General features: G+C 42.5%; 1 protein-coding gene across 4 annotated transcripts in view; it reads left to right on the forward strand.

Moving 5' to 3' along the window:
- The first annotated feature begins 35 nt into the window (after positions 1-35).
- The window catches only part of cramp1 (cramped chromatin regulator 1), a 64,444-nt gene continuing 41,712 nt past the window's right edge, over positions 36-22,767 (forward strand). The window contains exons 1-3 of one of the 4 annotated variants that reach the window (XM_082973566.1): positions 36-127; positions 3,025-3,395; positions 6,141-6,346. In XM_082973566.1, the coding sequence (XP_082829692.1) occupies positions 3,026-3,395; positions 6,141-6,346 (576 nt within the window). In that variant the 5' untranslated portion in view covers positions 36-127; position 3,025. Of the gene's footprint in view, positions 128-1,219; positions 1,326-2,323; positions 2,653-3,024; positions 3,396-6,140; positions 6,347-22,767 lie in introns of those variants that run through there. The other 3 variants (XM_082973565.1, XM_082973564.1, XM_082973563.1) reach the window with 3 other exon arrangements.

The raw sequence follows: 22,767 nt of genomic DNA on the forward strand, positions 1-22,767 counted from the left end.
ATTTGGCTTTCCGCCTGTCTGTCAAATTGGGTGCACGCGGTTTTACTCGCCTGTAATGGCCCGGTCTTTTGAGCGGAATTTCCATAACTGGAAAACGAACCAACATTACAAGTTGAAACGGTTCCAGGTATGTAGTGCTCATTTAACTTTTGTTTATTTAGTGTCTTTCGCTTGCTTTGGCAATGTAAACATATGTTTCCCATTTTTATTTTTTATGTACTCCCTGACGAAGGCCATGCAGCCAAAACGCGTCGGATTTTTTATACCTTGTTTCTGTTGAACATGCCATACAAATAAAGGCATTTTAATTAATTATATGAAGAGTGCCTTGGTCCTCCTTTCTTTTTGATGACCAATTCACCCCTTTTACCAAAGAGCACCTTCTGTCTACCAACATTTACTATTGTGTACCTTAGTAGCGCTTCCCTTCCTCCTCTTTCTACTATTTCAGTGAGCCCATTGACATTTTTGTCTGGAAGATCTTCCACGGTCATCCACAGAGCAGAGGCAGGTGGAAGTCCAACAGGTCACATACTGTGTCCAATCCATCCTCACCCACTGGGTCCACGTCTCTTCTGACTGAGGCCCAGATGAAGGATTGAGCAGGGGGGAAACGATGGTCAGACCCAGGGGGGAAACAAGTCAGAAGCCAGGACAGTTGGTAAAATAACTGACTTGACAGTCTTGCACTGTTGTGGATCAATCAATGAAAACATAGCTAGCAAAATAAAAGTTGATTTAAAAAGATTCCGTCAAAAAACACCTAAAACGATTAAAATATGTACAATATTTAGAGCTTTCTGCCTAGGCGACCTCACGGCTCCATGGCAACCACGGATTCTGGGCGTTCCAATGCGAAAGTGATTGCTTTTGATAAAAACTTTTAATCTGCCTTCCCAATGAAAACTAGCGAGACAATTCAAACGTTTATTTTAGGATTTGGACAATTGACGATGGACCTTGTTGTCAAAATGACCGAGTGGCGCAGATTACTGTTCGATTTGAGAAGGGCACTCCTCCCTGCTTTCGCCCGATGACGTCACAGGTTTTGGCCCGGTTTAACCCGGGCGAATGTAAAATAACTCCCTGCTCACTCAACAACGTACGTAGATTGTGATATCCAATTGGTTCATTTGCGTCATCCTTCTCATCAACAATTTGAGCTCTTGGATGTCAATCATATGTCTTTCTCCCTCAACTGACCAATCAAGAGGTTTGTTTTTGAGTTGAGTGGGCGTGCTTGTCCAAGAGAGGGACTGTCAATCGAAGTTAGTTTAGCTTGCAACGTTTTCTCATGAAGACGTGAACACTAAAGTCAAGAAAAGGTAATTTATGAATTGCTTAAATTCTATATCTCACTACAACTGAATTCAATACTGTGCATAATGTCGTGTGAATTTGTGCTTGAGACTATTTGTTTGCTAGCAAGTAACGTTAGTTGACTGGGTTTTGGCCGCACATCGCTAGCAAACGTGGCCAAAAAACTTAGCTATCTAACGTTAGCAAGTAGCTAGCACCCGTGCAGCTGCTTTTTGGAGTGTGTAACCCGCTCCTCCTAAAATGTACCAATCGGAATGACACGGGTTACAAGGGGAAAGATAACAGCTGAGTCTGTCTACTGATTTATCATCTGAGGAGGTGAGGATAGCAACCACAGAATAAAACAATCAATCAAACAGTTAGCTACTGCTATACTTCTGCAGGAAAATTTTAGTTTGATAAGAGTTTGCTCACACTAGTTTGGACAATCATGATTAGAGAACACATACATCTGACACAGTAATGCGACATTATTGTTTGTGTCTTGTTTCCCTTCATGTGAATGTATTTCAAAAATTAAGGGTGCTTATTATTGTATGTGTGAGACGTGCCAGTTGTTTTAAAGTTGTAGGCACAGTAGTAATGTTTCTGCCCTCAAAATATTTGGAGATAGGTGAATCATAAAAAGGATGAAACACCTGAATCCGTGCGTGTCATTATGTTAGAAGTGATATGTTACTTGCAAATTATAGACGTTAAATGCAGTGTTTGATCTATATATGTATGGTATGACATTCTTGTAGTTGAAGACTCATAATATTCTATTGATTCGAATGCTTGTGGTTAGTTTCTCCAAGTGTACTTTATTTAATATGATGTATAAGGTAACCGTTGTTGCTTTCTGAAGCTGAGTTAATATCAGAAACAACTTTTTGATGCAGTTAACATAATGTCGTCGAACATCTTAATGATGAAAACAATTCTGGCGATGATGACGTAGTGATAAGCAAAGTTGAGACTGCGAGCGTTCTCTGCTCTTTTGTGGCTGTAGTAAAAACTAAAACCAGCTGGCTTATTATTCAGATTACTTTGAGGGTTTAAAGTATGTTATATAGTTACATTTTTGGTCAAATATTTCAGCCTATACAGATAATATTCACCTTGTTTAAGGCAATAAATTATTGAGTAATATTGTGGTACTCAGATAGTGAACAGTTGAGCTGCGCAGAGAGTTCAATTCAGTCGAAGCTTGAGCTAGGTGAAGACAGTCGCGGCTAGACCCTGTTCGTGCTTTGAATATGCCCAATTTTATATACTGTTGCATACCAAAACCGTCGGGTCGATGGTGAGAAGAAAGAAGACATCATCTGCTGTCGAAGAGCATGAAAATGGGTAACCTTGTCTGATAAAGAAGCACTTTAAATAGAGGTCGAATGTATCGAAAGGTTTTACGTTGTCGTTTCAGCGGGCGCTAAACTCAGGGGCGCTCGTATTTGAATTTCGGATAAAAATAAAACCATGTAAACTGTTAGAAGTTTTAGATAACTAACAAAAACACGCGAGCAATGTATATTAATATTTTGGCTTTCAAAATGTAAATGAAAAAACAGACCCAATTTTCGTGTTTCGATGGGACGGTGAGAGGGGATTTGAAACAAACAGCGGCGGCCATGTTGAGAGAAAGAGAACGTCGTCTTTTTTAAGTTGATTTACGTTGTGATGTCTTTTAAATTTCAAACATGTGTGTTGATTGTGTTTTGCCAGGATGACAGTTGGGCTGAGAGACGGCATCGGTGTCGATAGCCCGAATAATTCGGGCAGAAAGCTTGAAGGTTGTGACGAGGAGGAGAGCGGAGATCAGGGGAGCGAGGAGCGTAGTACAAAGAGAGACGAAGTGGAAATTCTTAATCCTTCAACTACGGGCTGCTCCAGTTCAGCACCGGTTATTACCACCTCCGTATCGAACCCATCTGGACCTTGCTCGAGCCAACAGCCCCCGTCTTCGACAACACCCAACCCACCGAGTCACGACCAGCATCATTTTTTGAGATCCAGCGTTCGACCCCCGAGCAAACGAATCCGGAAGGATTCCATCGCCCCAACTATCAATGGTCACAGCGGGGCAAAATCGAAAGGTATGCCGTGAAAGTGTTTGTGCCTGGGGGTCACCTGTGTGTGTGTTACAGGAGTACCCCATCCCTCTACTCCCCGTTGGTAGTGGACTTAGCTACTTTTGCTAATCCATTGATGATGGTCAGTGTTTTGAATGCAGGATATTGCGTTAATGCTGGCAACATCTATACTGAATGGAGACTTTAATTGTTTCTACGCAGGAGCCTGGAAACCACCATTAACTGCATTCAAGTTGCGAGGCCATCCCATATTATTGCTTATGAGAGGGAGCTGATATAGGATAACTCTTTATGAGTAGTCAGCATTTTAATCAATATTTTATTAAATGCTTATTTTGCGATATTGGAATACTACTCAACTCAATACTAATTATGACTCAACATATTTTTTAGAAGAAGTACTCACTCTGAGGTCTGTGTCCCTCCTGACCTGCACATTGTGAGGTGAAGGCCAGTGTTGCTCCAAGCCAGCCTTGAGTGTTGTTTTTGGAACTTCGCTCCACTCCTCGTTGCAGGCCTGGCAAATGGAACAGACTTGTTTTCCTGCTGCCTCACTTTGCCAGCACTTGAGCCACAGGAGGGGAGGGTCTCTGTGGTGTGTTTTTGGAGGACGATGATGTTGTATGTGACACACTGGCCTCAGTCTGACTGTTTGTGCTAAAACGGCGTTCTAACTTTATATATTTTTTTTAAAGCTATTGGTCTCTATATCAAATTTTATTTATCACATGCGCCGAATACAACAGGTGTAGACATTAGAGTGAAATGCTTACGTACTAGCCCTTAACCAACAATGCTTTAAGAATTTAATATGCATTATTATTATTTTTTATTTTTTTTAATACTTACGTCACAAATAATTAAACAGCAGCAATAAAATAACAAGCGAGGCTATATACATGGGTTACCGGTACAGAGTCAATGTGCTGGGGCATCAGGTAATTGCGGTAACATGTACATGTTGGTAGTGTTAGTGACTATGCATAGATAATAAACAGAGTAGCAGTAGTGTGAAAGATGGGTCTGGGTAGCCCTTTGATTAGCTGTTCAGTAGTCTTATGGTTTGGGGGTAGAAGCTGTTAAGAACCCTTCGGGACTTATACTTGGCACTCGGGTACCACTTGCCGTGCGGTAGTAGAGAGAACAATCTATGACTAGGGTGGCTGGAGTCTTTAGCAGTTTTTAGGGCCTTCCTCTGACACTGCACACGGCCTGGTATAGAGGTCCTAGATTGCAGGATGCTTGGCCCCAGTGATGTACTGGGCTGTATGCACTACCCTCTGTAGTGCCTTGCGGTCGGAGGCCTAGCAGTTTCCATACCAGGCGGTAATGCAACCAGTCAGGATGCTCTTGGTGGTGCAGCTGTAGAACCTTTTGAGGATCTGAGGACCCATGCCAAATCTTTTCAGTCTCCTGAGGGTAATAGGCTTTGTCGTGCCTTCTTCATGACTGTGTTGGTGTGTTTGGACCATGATAGTTTGTTGATGTGGGCACCAAGGAACTTGAAGCGCTCAACCTGTTCCACTACAGCCCCGTCGATGAGAATGGGGGCGTGCTCGGTCCTCCTGTAGTCCAAAATCATCTCCTTTGTCTTGATCACGTTGAGGGAGAGGTTGTTGTCCTTGCTCCACACGGCCAGGTCTCTGATCTCCCTATAGGCTGTCTGATCGTTGTCGGTGATCATGGCTACCGCTGTTGTGTCATCCGCAAACTTGATGATGGTGTTGGAGATGTGCCTGGCCATGCAGTCATGAGTGAACAGAGAGTGCAGGAGGGGACTGAGCACGCATAAACTGTCACAAACCATCTCAGGGAAGCTTGTCTTGCATGCTTGTTGTTCTCACCAGGGTCTAGACTTGACCGAAGTTCGGCATCGTAACTGACTTCAGTGGGCAAATGCTCCCATTCGATGGCCACTGGCACGCTGGAGAAGGGTGCCAGTGGTCCCTGTTTGAACTACCTGGCAGATGGCAGACAGTGTGGATGGCGTCATGTGGGTGAGCGGTTTGCTGATGTCAACGCTGTGAACAGAGTGCCCCATGGTGGGGTTATGATATGGGCAGGCGTAAGCTACAGACAACGAACACAATTGCATTTTATTGATGGCAATTTGAATACAGAGATACCGTGGCGAGATCTTGAGGCCCGTTGTAGTGCCTTTAACCCGCTGACATCACCTAATGTTTCAGCTTGATAATGCAAGGCCCCATGACGCAAGGATCTGTACACAATTCCTGGAAGCTGAAAATGGCCCAGTTCTTCCATGGCCTACATACTCACCAGACATGTCACCCACCAGACATGGGACAACATTCCACAGGCCACAATCAACAGCCTGATCAACTCTATGCGAAGGAGATGTCACACTGCATGAGGCAATAGTGGTCACACCAGATACGGACTGGTTTTCTACCTTTTTTAAAGGTATTTGTGACTAACAGACACGCATCTGTATTCCCAGTCATGTGAAATCCATCGATTTAGGGCCTAAGGAATTTATTTAAATTGACTGATTTCCTTATATGAACTTACATGAACTGCATGTTATTATTTTATTGTTTTATTTTTTTTTATTTAGTAAATTATTTTCTTAGCTCTTATTTTTCTTAACTGCATTGTTGGTTAAGGGCTTGTAAGTCAGCATTTCACGGTAAGGTCTACATCTGTTGTATTCAGCATATGTGATTGGTTACATTTGTATTTTTGTTAATTGTACTTTTCCTCACCTTCTTTCCCTTTTTCACACAGGGTCAGAGAATGGTCCCTCTCACCAAGTGTCAGCTGGTCAGTCCGGCTCCACGTCAGGCTCAATGGGGCCCTCGGGTAAGGCGGCCCCTAGAGGCCAAGGGCCCGGGGTCAAGGAGGAGCCGGTGGGCAGCCAAAAGAGACCCCGGCGACAGTGGGAGTCCTGGAGTGCAGAGGACAAGAACAGCTTCTTCGAAGGGCTCTACGAGGTAAGTCAACTTTGAGTAGTACGAAATATAAATAAACTCAGCAAAAAAAGAGATGTCCCCTTGTCAGGACCCTGTCTTACATAGATAATTCGTAAAAATCCAATTAACTTCACAGATCTTCATTGTAAAGGGTTTAAACACCTTTTGCCATGCTTGTTCATTGAACCATAAACAATTAATGAACATGCATCTGTGGAACGGTCGTTAAGACATTAACATCTTAGACGGTAGGCATTTAAATTCAGTTATTAAAACTTAGGACACTAAAGAGGCCTTTCTACTGACTCTGAAAAACACCAAAATAAAGATGCCCAGGGTCCCTGCTCATCTGCGTGAATGTGCCTTAGGCATGCTGCAAGGAGGCATGAGGACTGCAGATGTGGCCAGGGCAATAAATTGCAATGTCTACTGTGAGACGCCTAAGAGAGCACTACAAGGAGACAGGACGGACAGCTGATCGTCCTCGCAGTGGCAGACCACGTGTAACAACACCTGCACAGGATCAGTACATCCGAACATCACACCTGCGAGACAGGTACAGGATGGCAACAACAACTGCCCGAGTTACACCAGGAAAGCACAATCCCTCCATCAGTGCTCAGACTAGAGGTCGACCGATTTATGATTTATTAACGCCGATACCGATTATTGGAGGACCCCCCCCCCCAAAAAAAGCCGATACCGATTAATCAGCCGGTAAATTTTTTTTTATATATATATTTTTACATTTATTTATTTGTAATAATGACAATTACAACAATACTGAATGAACACTTTTAACTTAATATAATACATAAATACTATCAATTTAGCCTCAAATAAATAATGAAACATGTTCAATTTGGTTTAAATAATGCAAAAACAAAGTGTTGGGAGAAGAAAGTAAAAGTGCAATATGTGCCATGTAAGAAAGCTAACATTTAAGTTCTTTGCTCAGAGCATGGTGGTTCCTTTTAACATGAGTCTTCAATATTCCCAGGTAAGAAGTTTTAGGTTGTTATTATAGGACTATTTCTCTCTCTACGATTTGTATTTCATTTACCTTTGACTATTGGATGTTCTTATAGGCACTTTAGTATTGCCAGTGTAACAGTATAGCTTCCGTCCCTCTCCTCGCTCCTACCTGGGCTCGAACCAGGAACACATAGACAACAGCCACCCTCAAAGCAGCGTTATCCATGTAGAGCAAGGGGAACAACCACTCCCAAGTCTCAGAGTGAGTGACGTTTGAAACGCTATTAGCGCGCACCCGCTAACTAGCTAGCCATTTGACATGGGTTACACCAGCCTAATCTCGGGGATTGATAGGCTTGAAGTCATAAACAGCACAATGCTTGAAGAATTGCGAAGAGCTGCTGGCAAAACGCACGAAGGTGCTGTTTGAATGAATGCTTACGAGCCTGCTGCTGCTTACCATCGTTCTGTCAGACTGCTCTATCAAATATCAAATCATAGACTTAATTTGAACATAATAGCACGCAGAAATACGAGCCTTTGGTCATTAATATGGTAGAATCCGGAAACTATCACGTTTATTCTTTCAGTGAAATATGGAACCGTTCCGTATTTTATCTAATGGGTGGCATCCATAAGTCTAAATATTATTTTTACATTGCACAATCTTCAATGTTATGTCATAATTATGTACAATTCTGGCAAATTAATTACAGCCTCTGTTAGGAATAAATGGACTTCACACAGTTCGTAATGAGCCAGGCGGCCCAAATTGCTACATATACCCTGACTGCTTGCACGGAACGCAAGAGAAGTGACACAAATTCATGTTAGCAGGCAATATTAACTAAATATGCAGGTTTAAAAATATATACTTGTGTGTTGATTTAAAAAAAAAAAAAAAAGGCATTGATGTTTATGGTTAGGTACATTGGTGCAACGACAGTGCTTTTTTCGCAAATGCGCTTGTTAAATCATCACCCGTTTGTCGAAGTAGGCTGTGATTCAATGAGAAATTAACAGGCACCGCATTGATTATATGCAACGCAGGACATGCTAGATAAACTAGTAATATCATCAACCATGTGTAGTTTGATAGTTTTTTTTATAAGATAAGTTTAATGCTAGCTAGCAACTTACCTTGGCTTCTTGCTGCACTCGCGTAACAGGTAGTCAGCCTGCCATGCAGGCTCCTTGTGGAGTGCAATGAAAGGCAGGTGGTTAGAGCGTTGGACTAGTAACCGGATGGTTGCAAAACGAATCCCCGATTCCCCCCATGAACAAGGCAGTTAACCCCCGTTCCTAGGCCTTCATTGAAAATAAGAATGTGTTCTTTTATTCTGACTTTCCTAGTTAAATAAAGGTGTAAAAAAAAAATCTGTCAAATCGGTGGCCAAAAATACCGATTTACCGATTTTGTTATATGAACTTGAAATTGGCCATTCTGATTAACCTGTCTGGGAAAGGGGGCAGTATTTTCACAGCCGGATAAAAAAACGTACCCGATTTAAACGGGTTACTACTCTTGCCCAGTAACTAGAATATGCATATAATTAGTAGATTTGGATAGAAAACACTCTGAAGTTTCTAAAACTGTTTGAATGGTGTCTGTGAGTATAACATAACTCCTATGGCAGGCAAAAACCTGAGAAGATTCCATGCAGGAAGTGGCCTGTCTGACAATTTGTAGTCCTGTTGCATCTCTATCTAAATTACAGCATCTGTGCTGTTACGTGACACTTTTTCTAAGGCTTCCATTGGCTCTCTAAAGCCTTCAGAAAGTGGAATGACGCGTCTCCTGTCTCTGGGCATAGTACAGCAGCAGAGTTTGTAAGTGGTCTGCCTGGGGACAGTGAGACTGGAGATGCGCATTCACGAGACCTCACCATTTTTTAATTTTCCTCTTTGAATAAATACAGCGTTGTCCGGTTGGAATATTATTGCTATTTTACGAGAAAAATTGCATAAAAATTTATTTCAAACAGCGTTTGGTAATGGAATATTTAGATTTTTTTTTGTCACGGACTGCGCTCGCGCGTTACCCTTCGGATAGTGACCTGAACGCACGAAGAAAACGGAGGTATTTGGATATAACTATGGATTATTTGGAACCAAACCAACATTTGTTGTTGAAGTAGAAGTCCTGGGAGTGCATTCTGACGAAGAACAGCAAAGGTAATCCAATTTTTCTTATAGTAAATCTGAGTTTGGTGAGGGCCAAACTTGGTGGGTGTCAAATTAGCTAGCCGTGATGGCCGGGCTATGTACTCAGAATATTGCAGAATGTGCTTTCGCCGAAAAGCTATTTTAAAATCTGACACCGCGACTGCATAAAGGAGTTCTGTATCTATAATTCTTAAAATAATTGTTATGTTTTTTGTGAACGTTTATCGTGAGTAATTTAGTAAATTCACCCGAAGTTTGCGGTGGGTATGCTAGTTCTGAACATCACATGCTAATGTAAAAAGCTGGTTTTTGATATAAATATGAACTTGATTGAACAAAGCATGCATGTATTGTATAACATAATGTCTTAGGAGTGTCATCTGATGAAGATCATCAAAGGTTAGTGCTGTGGTTTTGGTTTTTGTGACATTATATGCTAGCATGAAAAATGGGTGTCTGATTATTTCTGTCTGGGTACTCTGCTGACATAATCTAATGTTTTGTTTTCGTTGTAAAGCATTTTTGAAATCAGACAGTGTGGTTAGATTAACGAGAGTCTTGTCTTTAAAATGGTGTAAAATAGTCATATGTTTGAGAAATTGAAGTTATAGCGTTTTTAAGGTTTTTGAATATCGCGCCACTCGATTCCACTGGCTGTTGACTAGGTGCGTCCCACATACCCGAGAGAGGTTAACGCGATTCTTATCTTTCAAATGGTGTAAAATAGTCATATGTTTGAAATTATAGCATTTGAGGTTTTTGGATTTCGCGCCACGCTCTTCCACTGGCTGTTGAATAGAGTGGGACGCTAACGTCCCACCTAGCCCATAGCAGTTAATCGGTCGACCTCTAGCTCAGACTGTCCGCAATAGGCTGAGAGAGGCTGGACTGAGGGCTTGTAGGCCTGTTGTAAGGCAGGTCCTCACCAGACATCACCAGAAACAAACCTATGGGCACAAACCCATTGTCGCTGGACCAGACAGGACTGGCAAAAAGTGCTCTTAACTGACGAGTCGCGGTTTTGTCTCACCAGGGGTGATGGTCGGATTCACGTTTATTGTCGAAGGAATGAGCGTTACACCGAGGCCTGTACTCTGGAGCGGGATCGAGGTGGAGGGTCCTTCATGGTCTGGGGCAGTGTGTCAGCATCATGGGACTGAGCTTGTTGTCATTGCAGGCAATCTCAATGCTGTGCGTTACAGGGAAGACATCCTCCTCCCTCATGTGCTACCCTTCCTGCCAGCTCATCTTGACATGACCCTCCAGCACGACAATGCCACCAGCATTGGGACCGGTTGGATTGGAGGGTGAGGTCTAGGGCCATTGCCCCCCCCAGGAATGTCCATGAACTTGCAGGCGCCTTGGTTAAAGAGTGGGGTAACATCTCACATAATAGTTCATTGCAAATCTGCCGCAGGCCATGAGAAGGAGATATGCATTGCAGTTCTTCACCTGTTATGGCTAGGGGGCAGTATTTTCACGGCTGGATAAAAAACGTACCCGATTTAATCTGGTTACTACTCCTGCCCAGTAACTAGAATATGCATATAATTATTGGCTTTGGATAGAAAACACTCCAAAGTTTCTAAAACTGTTTGAATGGTGTCTGTGAGTATAACAGAACTCAAATGGCAGGTCAAAACCTGAGAGATTCCTTTACAGGAAGTGGCCTGTCTGACCATTTCTTGAACTTCTTTGCCATCTCTATCTTTTACAAAGGATCACTGCTCTAACGTGACACTTCCTATGTCTTCCATGGGCACTCAGAGCCCGGGAAAAACCTGAATGTCGTCATCCCAGCCCCAGGCTGAAACACATTATCGCCTTTCTCAAGTGGCCGATCAAGGGACTGTGGGCTTAGGCGCGTGCCCTGGCCGCCCCCATCTTTGTGATTTTTCCTGTTTGCCAAAAAGGAGATTCCCGGTCGGAATATTATCGCTTTTTTACGAGATAAATTGCATAAAAATTGATTTTAAACAGCGGTTGACATGCTTCCAAGTACGGTAATGGAATATTTAGATTTTTTTTTGTCACGAATTGCGCCATGCGCACAACCCTGATTTACCATTTCGGATAGTGTCTGGGACGCACGAACAAAACGCCGCTATTCGGATATAACGATGGATTATTTTGGACCAAACCAACATTTGTTATTGAAGTAGCAGTCCTGGGAGTGCATTCTGACGAAGACAACAAAAGGTAATCAAACTTTTATAATAGTAAATCTGATTTTGGTGAAGGCTAAACTTGCCTGGTGTCTAAATAGCTAGCCCGTGATGGCTGGGCTATGTACTTAGAATATTGCAAAATGTGCTTTCACCAAAAAGCTATTTTAAAATCGGACATATCGAGTGCATAGAGGAGTTCTGTATCTATAATTCTTAAAATAATTGTTATGCTTTTTGTGAACGTTTATCGTGAGTAATTTAGTAAATTCTTAGTGAATTCGCCGGAAGTTTGCGGGGGGTATGCTAGTTCTGAACGTCACATGCTAATGTAAAAAGCTGGTTTTTGATATAAATATGAACTTGATTGAACAAAACATGCATGTATTGTATAACATAATGTCCTAGGGTTGTCATCTGATGAAGATCATCAAAGGTTAGTGCTGCATTTAGCTGTCTTCTGGGTTTTTGTGACATTATATGCTAGCTTGAAAAATGGGTGTCTGATTATTTCTGGCTTGGTACTCTGCTGACATAATCTAATGTTTTGCTTTCGTTGTAAAGCCTTTTTGAAATCGGACAGTGTGGTTAGATAAAGGAGAGTCTTATCTTTAAAATGCTGTGAAATAGTCATATGTTTGAAAAATGGAAGTTTTTGTATTTTTGAGGAATTTGTAATTCGCGCCACGCCTATCATTGGATATTGGAGCAGGTGTTCCGCTAGCGGAACGTCTAGATGTAAGAGGTTAATGCAGCTAGCTGGTGGCCACACCAGATACTGACTTACTTTTGATTTTGACCCCCCCCCCCCCCCCTTTGTTGAGGGACACATTATTCCATTTCTGTTAGTCACGTATCTGTGGAACTTGTTCAGTTCTGTCTCGGTTGTTGAATCTTGTTATGTTCATACAAATATTTACACGTTAAGTTTGCTGAAAATAAATGCAGTTGTCAGAGAGAGGAAGTCTCTTTTTTTGCTGAGTTTATATCAACCTTATTACTTTGGTGTGTGTGGGGCAATTGGATCACATACAGTATTTCATCACTAAGACTACTATGCACTCTCCTACTAGAAAACCACAGTATATGCAAACTGAAGTACTTACTCATTAGGAATTAGAAGTTTTAGGCTATCACTTGGGGAGAGAAATATGATTGTGCCTGTTAGTGGAATAAGTATACAAGTTTGTTAGAACCCGTTACAGTCTAAGCTGTGGAGGTTCTACTAGCATATACGGAATTTTTGTATGGTCATACCAATGATTATATTTGCTATTTGATTTTGAATTAAGATGCCTTTTAAGTATTAAAATAATTTGATACATTTAATTTGGCCTTACTGCCCATTCAAACGCATTTATAACAGATTCACAACATGGAACAACAGTCCCAAAAAATTATATTTGATGTTTGCTCTGAAGTATCTGACCCCTATATCTGAGCGATGCAAGAACGGTCAGGAAACAGATATATTTTTGTGTGTGTATATAATTTGACATGTATTTAACCCATTGTTTTTGCCACTTAACTTTGGGCTAGGCGTCCCGCTAGCGGGACAACTTCCAGTGAGACTGGAGGGCGTGCAATCCGAATAAATAATCCCCCAAAATTAATGATATTGAACATTTAGGTACATACAAGTGTCTTATATCAGTTAAAAGCTTAAATTCTTGTTAATCTAACTGCACTGTCCGATTTACAGTAGGCTTTACAGCAAAAGCATGCCATGCGATTGTTTGAGGACGGCGCCCCACATCAACATATTTTTCCACCGGCACAGGCTTCATAAAATCCCAAATAGCTATTAAATATTCACTTACTTTTTGAAAATCCTCCTCTGATTTGTCATCCAAAGGGTCCCAGCTATAACATGTAGTGTCGTTTTGTTAGATAAAATCCTTCTTTATATCCCAAAAAGCCAATTTAGTTGGCGCCATCGATTTTGAGTAATCCACTTGTTCAACATGCCAAGATGGGAATCTGAAATTCTACCCCTAAACTTTGTTTCAACAAGTCAAAATATGTTTCTATTTAATCCTCAGATACCCTAAAATGTAATTAAACTGTAATATTTCATACGGAAAGAAGTCTGTTCAATAGGAAAACGATATTAGCAGGTGCGCGTCCTCTGCGTCGCTCGCGCATACACACATTTCCAAGTATGTCCCTGTAGTAAAACTCATATTTCTTACTCGTTTTGGAAGAAACAAGCCTGAAACCTTGAACAGACTACTGACACCCAGTGGAAGCCATAGGAATTGCGTACTAGGAGCTAGATTTATTTTTTTCCCTTTATAAATTCCGTTGGAAAGAGCATGGGCTCTCAAAAAATAATAATAATCTGGTTGGATTTTCTCCTACCATATCTATTGTGTTTCAGTCTCCTACATTATTTTAACATTTTCTACAAACTTCAGAGTTTTCTTTCCAATGGTATCAATTATATTCATATCCTGGCTTCAGGGCTTGAGCCACAGGCAGTTTACTTTGGGCACGTCAGTCAGGCGCAAATTGAGGAAATGGACCCTAGCCCTAACAAGTTAAGTCCCCATAATTACAGTATCAGTCAAGTTTGGACACCTACTCATTCAGGGTTTTTCCTTTTATTTGAATTTTTTTATGTTTCCATTGTAGAATAATAGTGAAGACAAACTATGAAATAACACACATGGAATGTGTTAAACAAATAAAAATATATTTTACAGTTGAGATTCTTCAAAGTAGCCACCCTTTCCCAACCGTCTTGAGGGAGTGTCCACATAAGCTGAGCACTTGTTGGCTGCTTTTCCTGCAACCTACGGTCCAACTCATCTCAATTGGGTTGAGGTCGGGTGATTGTGGAGTAGGGGTGAGCGACAATATCAATAATTGAGGTAATTGCTTCCCTCAATTTGATATAAATGTTTAGATTCATTTTAGATAATGTCAATATAGAATAATTAGGTACAGCAGTCCATTTCACCTTTGTGACGCAGCAGGAATGTGGGGAGAAGTGACAATGTGCACATGGAGAGGTATACACCCACTAAAAACCACTTTGCACCTGAAGTGATGGAGTAGCTATTATTAACCACGAAAAATGAGTGATGTAGGTGAAAACAGTGGCAGTGATAACCATGGAGAAGGAGCAGCTTCCAACGAAGAAATTATTGATAAAAAGGGTTCAACTGTTTCAGTTATTTGGAAGTGGTTTGGCTTTTTGAAGTCCGACAAAGAGCAGAGCAATGTTCGGTGCAAATTGTGCAGTAGACGGCTCACGTCAGAGCCTTATATTAGCCTTACTGTCCACTATATTGACAAAGAGTGGAATCTTTAAAAGAAATGCCTTCAAACATCATACTTTCCCGACGACCACACTCGTGAAGCTATAGCAGAGGGTCTCATTGAAGCTCTCGCCTCCTGGGGACTAAGTCAAGACAGACCGGTCTGCTTTACAACGGATAGTGGTGTGAACGTGGTGAAGGCCGCTCAAATCAACAAATGGACCCAACTGCAATGTTTTGGACATTGTCTGCACTTGGCCATTGGTAAGTAACCTTGTCAATTGTGTATTATTTATGTGATTGGTTAGATGAAACTAAATGCTTTTTAAAAACATTTTTATCAGCTGATTAAGTTAAATATTTCGATTTTTACATTTTAGGTACCTTTTCCTATTCATGGAAAAAGAAGAGAGACCTGTCAGTTGCTCAAAGAACACAACCTACCCCTGCATAACTTGGTGACAGTCGCCTACCAGGTGGGGATCACGTTAAAAGATGGTGCAAAGAGTACTGGAGCAGCAGAAAGACATTTCACAGGTCTTGTCCAGTGACAAGAAGACCTGGCACTTAGCTCCCACATATACAGTTGAAGTTTACATACACTTAGGTTGGAGTCAATAAAACTCGTTGCTGACCCACTGTATCACAATTCCAGTGGGTCAGAAGTTTACAAGGCACAGTCAACTAAGTGCCTATGTAAACTGCTTGGAAAATTCCAGAAAATGATGTCATGGCTTTAGAAGCTTTTGATAGGCTAATTGACATCATTTGAGTCAATTGGAGGTGGACCTGTGGATGTATTTCAAGGCCTACCTTCAAATTCAGTGCCTCTTTGCTTGACATCATGGGAAAATCAAAAGATGTCAGACAAGACCTCAGAAAACAAATTGTAGACATCCAAGTCTTGTTCATCCTTGGGAGCAATTTCCAAACGCCTGAAGCTGCCACGTTCATCTGTACAAACAATAGTACGCAAGTATAAACACCATAGGACCACGCAGCCGTCATACCGCTCATGAACGAGCCGTGTTCGGTCTCCTAGAGATGAACGTACTTTGGTGCGAAAAGTGCAAATCAATCCCAGAACAACAGCAAAGGACCTTGTGAAGATGATGGAGGAAACCGATACAGAAGTATCTATATCCACAGTAAAACAGGACCTATATCGTCATAACCTGAAAGGCCGCTCATCAAGGAAGAAGCCACTGCTCTAAAACCACCATTAAAAAAAGCCAGACTACGGTTTGCAACTGCACATGGGGACAAAGATCATACTTTTTGGAGAAATGTCCTCTGGTCTCATGAAACAAAGAGAGAACTGTTTGGTCATAATGACCATTGTTATGTTTGGAGGGAAAAGGGGGAGGCTTGCAAGCCGAAGAACACCATTCCAACTGTGAAGCACGGGGGTGGCAGCATCAAGTTGTGGGGATGCTTTGCTGCGGGAGGGACTGGTGCACCTCACAAAATAGATGGCATCATGAGAAGGAAAATTATGTGGATATATTGAAGCAACATCTCAAGACATCAGTTAGGAAGTTAGCTTGGTCGCAAATGGACAATGACCCCAAGCATACTTCCAAAGTTGTTGCAAAATGGCTCAAGGACAAAGTCAAGGCATTGGAGTGGCCATCACAAAGCCCTGACCTCAATCCCGTAGAAAATCTGTGGGCAGAACTGAAAAAGCAGGTGCGAGCAAGCATGTCCGAGCAATCCTGACTCAGTTACACCAGCTCTGTCAGGAGGAATGTGCCAAAATTCATCCAACTTATAGTGGGAAGCTTGTGGAAGGCTACCCAAAACGTTTGACCCAAGTTAAACAATTTATAAGCAATGCTACCAAATACTAATTGAGTGTATGTAAACTTTTCACCCACTGGGAATGTGATGAAATAAATAAAAGCTAAAATAAATCATTCTCTCTACTATTATTCTGACATTTCACATTCTTAAAATGAAGTGGTGATGCTGACTGACCTAAGACAGGGAATTTTTACTAGGATTAAATGTCAGGAACTGTGAAACTGAGTTTAAATGTATTTGGTTAAGGTGTATGTAAACTTCTGACTTCAACTGTAGATGTTCTTGAGTCCATCATCACTCCTAGAATTCACCGATGCTCTGTCCGGTGAGTCTCATGTCAGTGGTTCTTACCTGAAGCCAGTACTACACCTGTTCAATACAGAGGTCATGAAACCTAATGATGGTGAAATGGAGCTCACCCAAACCATCAAAACGATAGTCATGGACTATCTGAATGAGAAATATGATGATCTAGCCACAGATGACCTCCTGGACATAGCCTCGTTGGTCGACCCTCGGTTTAAAACACATTACATCTAAGAGGAGAAGGTGGGCCACATAAAAGCGAGAGCTGTCTCAGATGGTCAATGAGGGCCATCCAAGCCCAGCACAGGGAGACGTTGCTGCTGCTTCACCACAACTGCCAGCTAAAAAGAGAAAGTCACTGGGCAGTTTTTTTCAAAAAGCCATGCTCCACCACCACAGGTCTTACTGAAATCCAGCTGGTAGAAAAGGAACTCAGCTGCTACTTTGTCTCCTGATGCAGACCGTGAAACCAATCCACTAGACTGGTGGAAGATCCACCCAAAAAACATTCCCCAAGTCAGCCACCTGGCAAAGCGCTACCTGTGCATTCCTGCGACCAGCTCCCCCTCAGAGCATGTTTTTAGCACAGGTGGCAATATAGTGACCTGCCGTAGGGCAACTTTAAAGCCAGAGACCGTAGACAGACTTGTCTTTCTTGCTTTAAGACAACAACTACCCCAACGTCAACTGTGATGTGCCATTAGGCTAACAGTTATAATACACAGCCTTGCACTATTTGTTTTTTTATTTTCTGCTCTGCTTCTGACATGGCCTACCTCTTCCATGATGGCATAACAGTGGGATGTTTTGATTGTCTTGTCCCGGTCCTTGTATATATTTTTAAAGAAAGAAACAATCAAATTTTTCCATCTACGGAGTGAACATACTCACCTGCAACCCGCCTCACCCAATGTGGTATGGATCTGCTATTTTTTTTTTTAATACTTAAGAACCATAACCCCTTTCAGAAGCTAGCCAGATAACTAGCTAGTAGTCAGTTAGCCACTGCTAGCGGTCATCACCGTTAACTCGGACATCTTCCAGCTTTAGCCCTGTCAACTGCAAAGCACGATATCAACCCAGAGCATTTCGGACTGCTTTTCTCCACCATATCTCCAGATTCCTACCGAAAGCTCTGAACCTTTACTCTGGATTATCTGTTAGCTAGCTGCTATCCGGGTGGCTACTCCTGGCTTACGTCTCTGTCCCGAAGCAAGCACCAGTTAGCCTGGAGTTAGCCTCGAGCTAGGCTCATCTCCCGGCTAGCTGAAGAAATACATCAGATAATCCCTGGGCTTCATTTACCTATTTTTTTCCAATTGGCCTGGACCCTTTGCTGCCCCGCCGATCCATCACGACTGGTCTGCCGACGTAACCGTACGAGGGGGTTTCAATCAGGCTCCCCCGTTGCGACGTCCCCCTGAGGCCCATCTGCTAGCCCTGGCCTGCTAGCGGTCTGAATCACCCTATGATTACTCGGCTACACATGCCTCTCCCTAATGTCAATATCCCTTGTCTATTACTGTTTTGGTTAGTAATCTTTGTCTTATTTCACTGTAGAGCCTCCAGCCCTGCTCAATATGCCTTAGCTAGCCCTGTTCCGCACCTGGCGTTAATGGTGCTTCTAGAGACACAACCTCTCATCGTCACTCAATGCCTAGGCTTACCTCCACTGTACCCACATCCTACCATACCCTTGTCTGTACATTATGCCTTGAATCTATCCTTCTGTGCCCAGATACCTGCCCCCTTTACTCTCTGTTCCGAACGCACTAGACGACCAGTTCTTTTAGCCTTTAGCCATACTCTTATCCTACTCGTCCTCTGTTCCTCTGGTGATGTAGAGGTTAACCCAGCCCTTTGTGTCCCCAGGTGCTCTCATTTGTTTACTTCTGTAACCATAAATGCCTTGGTTTCATGCATGTTAACATCAGAAGCCTCCTCCCTAAGTTTGTTTTATTCACTGCTTTAGTAGACTCCGCCAACCCGGATGTCCTAGCCGTGTCTGAATCCTGACTTAGGAAGACCACCAAAAACCCTGAAATTTCCATCCCTAACTACATCTTCCGACAAGATAGAACTGCCAAAGGGGGCGGAGTTGCAATCTACTGCAGAGAGAGCCTGCAGAGTTCTGTCTTACTATCCAGGTCTGTACCCAAACAATTCGAGCTTCTACTTTTAAAAATCCACCTTTCCAGAAACAAGTCTCTCAGCGTTGCTGCTTGTTTATAGACCCCCCTTCAGCCCCCAGCTGTGCCCTGGACACCATATGTGAATTGATCGCCACCTATCTATCTTCAGAGTTCGTATTGTTCGGTGACCTAAACTGGGACATGCTTAACACCTTGGCCGTACTATAATCTAAGCTAGATGCCCTCAATCTCCACAAATTATCAAGGAACCTACCAGGTACAACCCTAAATCCGTAACCATGGGCAACCTCATATCATCCTGACCCCCTTGCCCTCTAAATACACCTCTGCTGTCTTCAACCAGGATCTCAGCGATCACTGCCTCATTGCCTGGGTGCGTAATGGGTCCGCGGTCAAACGACCACCCCTCATCTCTCAAACGCTCCCTAAAACACTTCAGCGAGCAGGCCTTTCTTACCGACCTGGCCCGGTTATCCTGGAAGGATATTGACCTCATCCCTTTCAGTAGAAGATGCTTGGTTGCTCTTCAAAAGTGCTTTCCTCTCCATCTTAAATAAGCATGCCCCGTTTAAAAAAATGTAGAACTAAGAACAGATATAGCCCTTGGTTCACTCCAGACCTGACTTCCCTTGACCAGCACAAAAACATCCTGTGGCGTTCTGCATTAGCATCGAATAGCCCCTGCGATGTGCAAGTCTTCAGGGAAGTAAGGAACCAATATACTCAGTCAGTTAGGAAAGCAAAAGCTAGCTTTTTCAAACAGAATTTTGCTTCCTGTAGCACAAATTCCAAAAGGTTTTGGGACACTAAAGTCCATGGAGAATAAGAGCACCTCCTCCCAGCTGCCCACTGCACTGAGGATAGAAAACACTGTCACTACCGATTTTTAAATATACGATAATCTCCCCCCCCCCGCTTCTCCTTCACCCAAATCCAAACAGTTGATGTTCTGAAAGAGCTGCAACATCTGGATCCCTACAAATCAGCTGGGCTAGACAATCTGGACACTATCTTTCTAAAATTATCAGCCGCAACCCCTAGTACTAACCTGTTCACTCTTTCGTATTGTCTGAGATCCCTGAAGATTGGAAAGCTGCCGCGGTCATCCCCCTCTTCAAAGGGGGAGACACCTTAGAACCAAACTGTTACAGACCTACAGTTGAAGTCGCAAGTTTACTTTCACCTTAGCCAAATACATTTAAACTCAGTTTTTCTCAATTCCCCAATTCCTAAAAATTCCCTGTTTTTAGGTCAGTTAGGATCACTACTTTATTTTAAGAATGTGAAATGTCAGAATAATGGTACAGTGATTTTATTTCAGCTTTTACTTCTTTCTTCACATTCCCAGCGGGTCAGAAGTTTACACGCACTCAATTAGTATTTGGTAGCATTTCCTTTCAATTGTTTAATTTGGGTAAAACGTTTTGGGTAGCCTTCAACAAGCTTCCCACAATAAGTTGGGTGAATTTTGGCCCATTCCTCCTGACAGAGCTGGTGTAACTGAGTCAGGTTTGTAGGCCTCCTTGCTCCTACACGCTTTTTCAGTTCTGCCCACAAATGTTCTATAGGGTTGAGGTCAGGGCTTTGTGATGGCCACTCCAATACATTGACTTTGTTGTCCTTAAGCCATTTTGCCACAACTTTGGTAGTATGATGGGGTCATTGTCCATTTGGAAGACCCATTTGCGACCAAGCTTTAACTTCCTGACTGATGTCTTTGTCCCCATGTGCAGTTGCAAACCGTAGTCTGGCTTTTTTATGGCGGTTTTGGAGCATGGCTTCTTCCTTGCTGAGCGGCCTTTCAGGTTATGTCGATATAGGACTCGTTTTACTGTGGATATAGATACTTTTGTACCTGTTTTCTCCAGCGTCTTCAAGGTCCTTTGCTGTTCTGGGATTGATTTGCATTTTTCGCACTAAAGTACGTTCATCTCTAGGAGACAGAACGCGTCTGTTTCCTGAGCGGTATGACGGCTGCGTGGTCCCATGGTGTTTATACTCGCGTACTATTGTTTGCACAGATGAACGTGGTACCTTCAGGCGTTTGGAAATTGCTCCCAATGATGAAGCAGACTTGTGGAGGTCTACAATTGTTTTTTTTTTTCTGAGGTCTTGGCTGATTTCTTTTGATTTTCCCATGATGTAAAGCAAAGAGGCACTGAGTTTGAAGGTAGGCCTTGAAATACACCCACAGGTACACCTTCAATTAGGCTAATTGACATAATTGAAGTTATCAGAAGTTTCTAAAGCCATGACATTTTCTGGAATTTCCCATTTCTAGAATTGTGATGCTGTGAATTATAAGTGAAGTAATCTTTCTGTAAACAATTGTTGGAAAAATGACTTGTGTGAATCAAAAAGTAGATGTCCTAACCAACTCGTCAAAACTGTAATTTGTTAACAAGGAATTTATGGGTTGGTTGAAAAAGGAGTTTTAATTACTCTAACCTAAGTGTATGTAAACTTCTGACTTCAACTGTATATCCATCCTGCCCTGCCTTTTTTTTTAACTTTGAAAGCCAAGTTAATAAACAGATCACCGACCATTTCGAATCCCACCGTTCGTTCTCCACTATGCAATCTGGATTTCGAGCTGGTCATGGGTGCACCTTGGCCACGCTCAATGTCCTAAACAATATCATAACTGCCATCGATAAGAGACAGTACTGTGCAGCCGTCTTCATCAACCTGGCCAAGGCTTTCGACTTTGTCGATCACCGCATTCTCATCGGCAGACTCAATAACCTTTAGCTTCTCAAATGACTGCCTCTTCTGGTTCACTAACTACTTCTCAGATAGGTAAGTGTGTCAAATCAGACGGCCTGTTGTCCGGACCTCGGGCAGTCTCTATGGGGGTGCCACAGGGTGTAATTCTCAGGCCGACTCTTTTCTCTGTATATATCAATGATGTCGCTCTTGCTGCTGGTGATTCTCTGATCCACCTCTATGCAAACGATACCATTCTCTATACTTCTGGCCCTTCTTTGGACAGTGTGTTAACAAACCTCCAAATGAGCTTCAACGCCATACGACACTCTTTCCGTGGCCTCCAACTGCTTTTAAATGCTAGTAAAACGAAGTGCATGCTCTTCAACCGCACTCTCCCGGCCGACTAGCATCATTATTCTGGACGGTTCTGACTTAAAATACACTGCTCAAAAAAATAAAGGGAACACTTAAACAACACAATGTAACTCCAAGTCAATCACACTTCTGTGAAATCAAACTGTCCACTTAGGAAGCAACACTGATTGAATATAAATTTCACATGCTGTTGTGCAAATGGAATAGACAACAGGTGGAAATTATAGGCAATTAGCAAGACACCCCCAATAAAGGAGTGGTTCTGCAGGTGGTGACCACAGACCACTTCTCAGTTCCTATGCTTCCTGGCTGACGTTTTGGTCACTTTTGAATGCTGGCGGTGCTTTCACTCTAGTGGTAGCAGGAGACGGAGTCTACAACCCACACAAGTGGCTCAGGTAGTGCAGCTCATCCAGGATGGCACATCAATGCGAGCTGTGGCAAGAAGGTTTGCTGTGTCTGTCAGCGTAGTGTCCAGAGCATGGAGGCGCTACCAGGAGCCAGGCCAGTACATCAGGAGACGTGGA

The sequence above is a fragment of the Salmo salar genome, chromosome 03, assembly GCF_965601325.2.
Source record: "Salmo salar chromosome 03, fSalSal1, whole genome shotgun sequence".
Classification (NCBI taxonomy): Eukaryota; Metazoa; Chordata; class Actinopteri; order Salmoniformes; family Salmonidae; genus Salmo; species Salmo salar.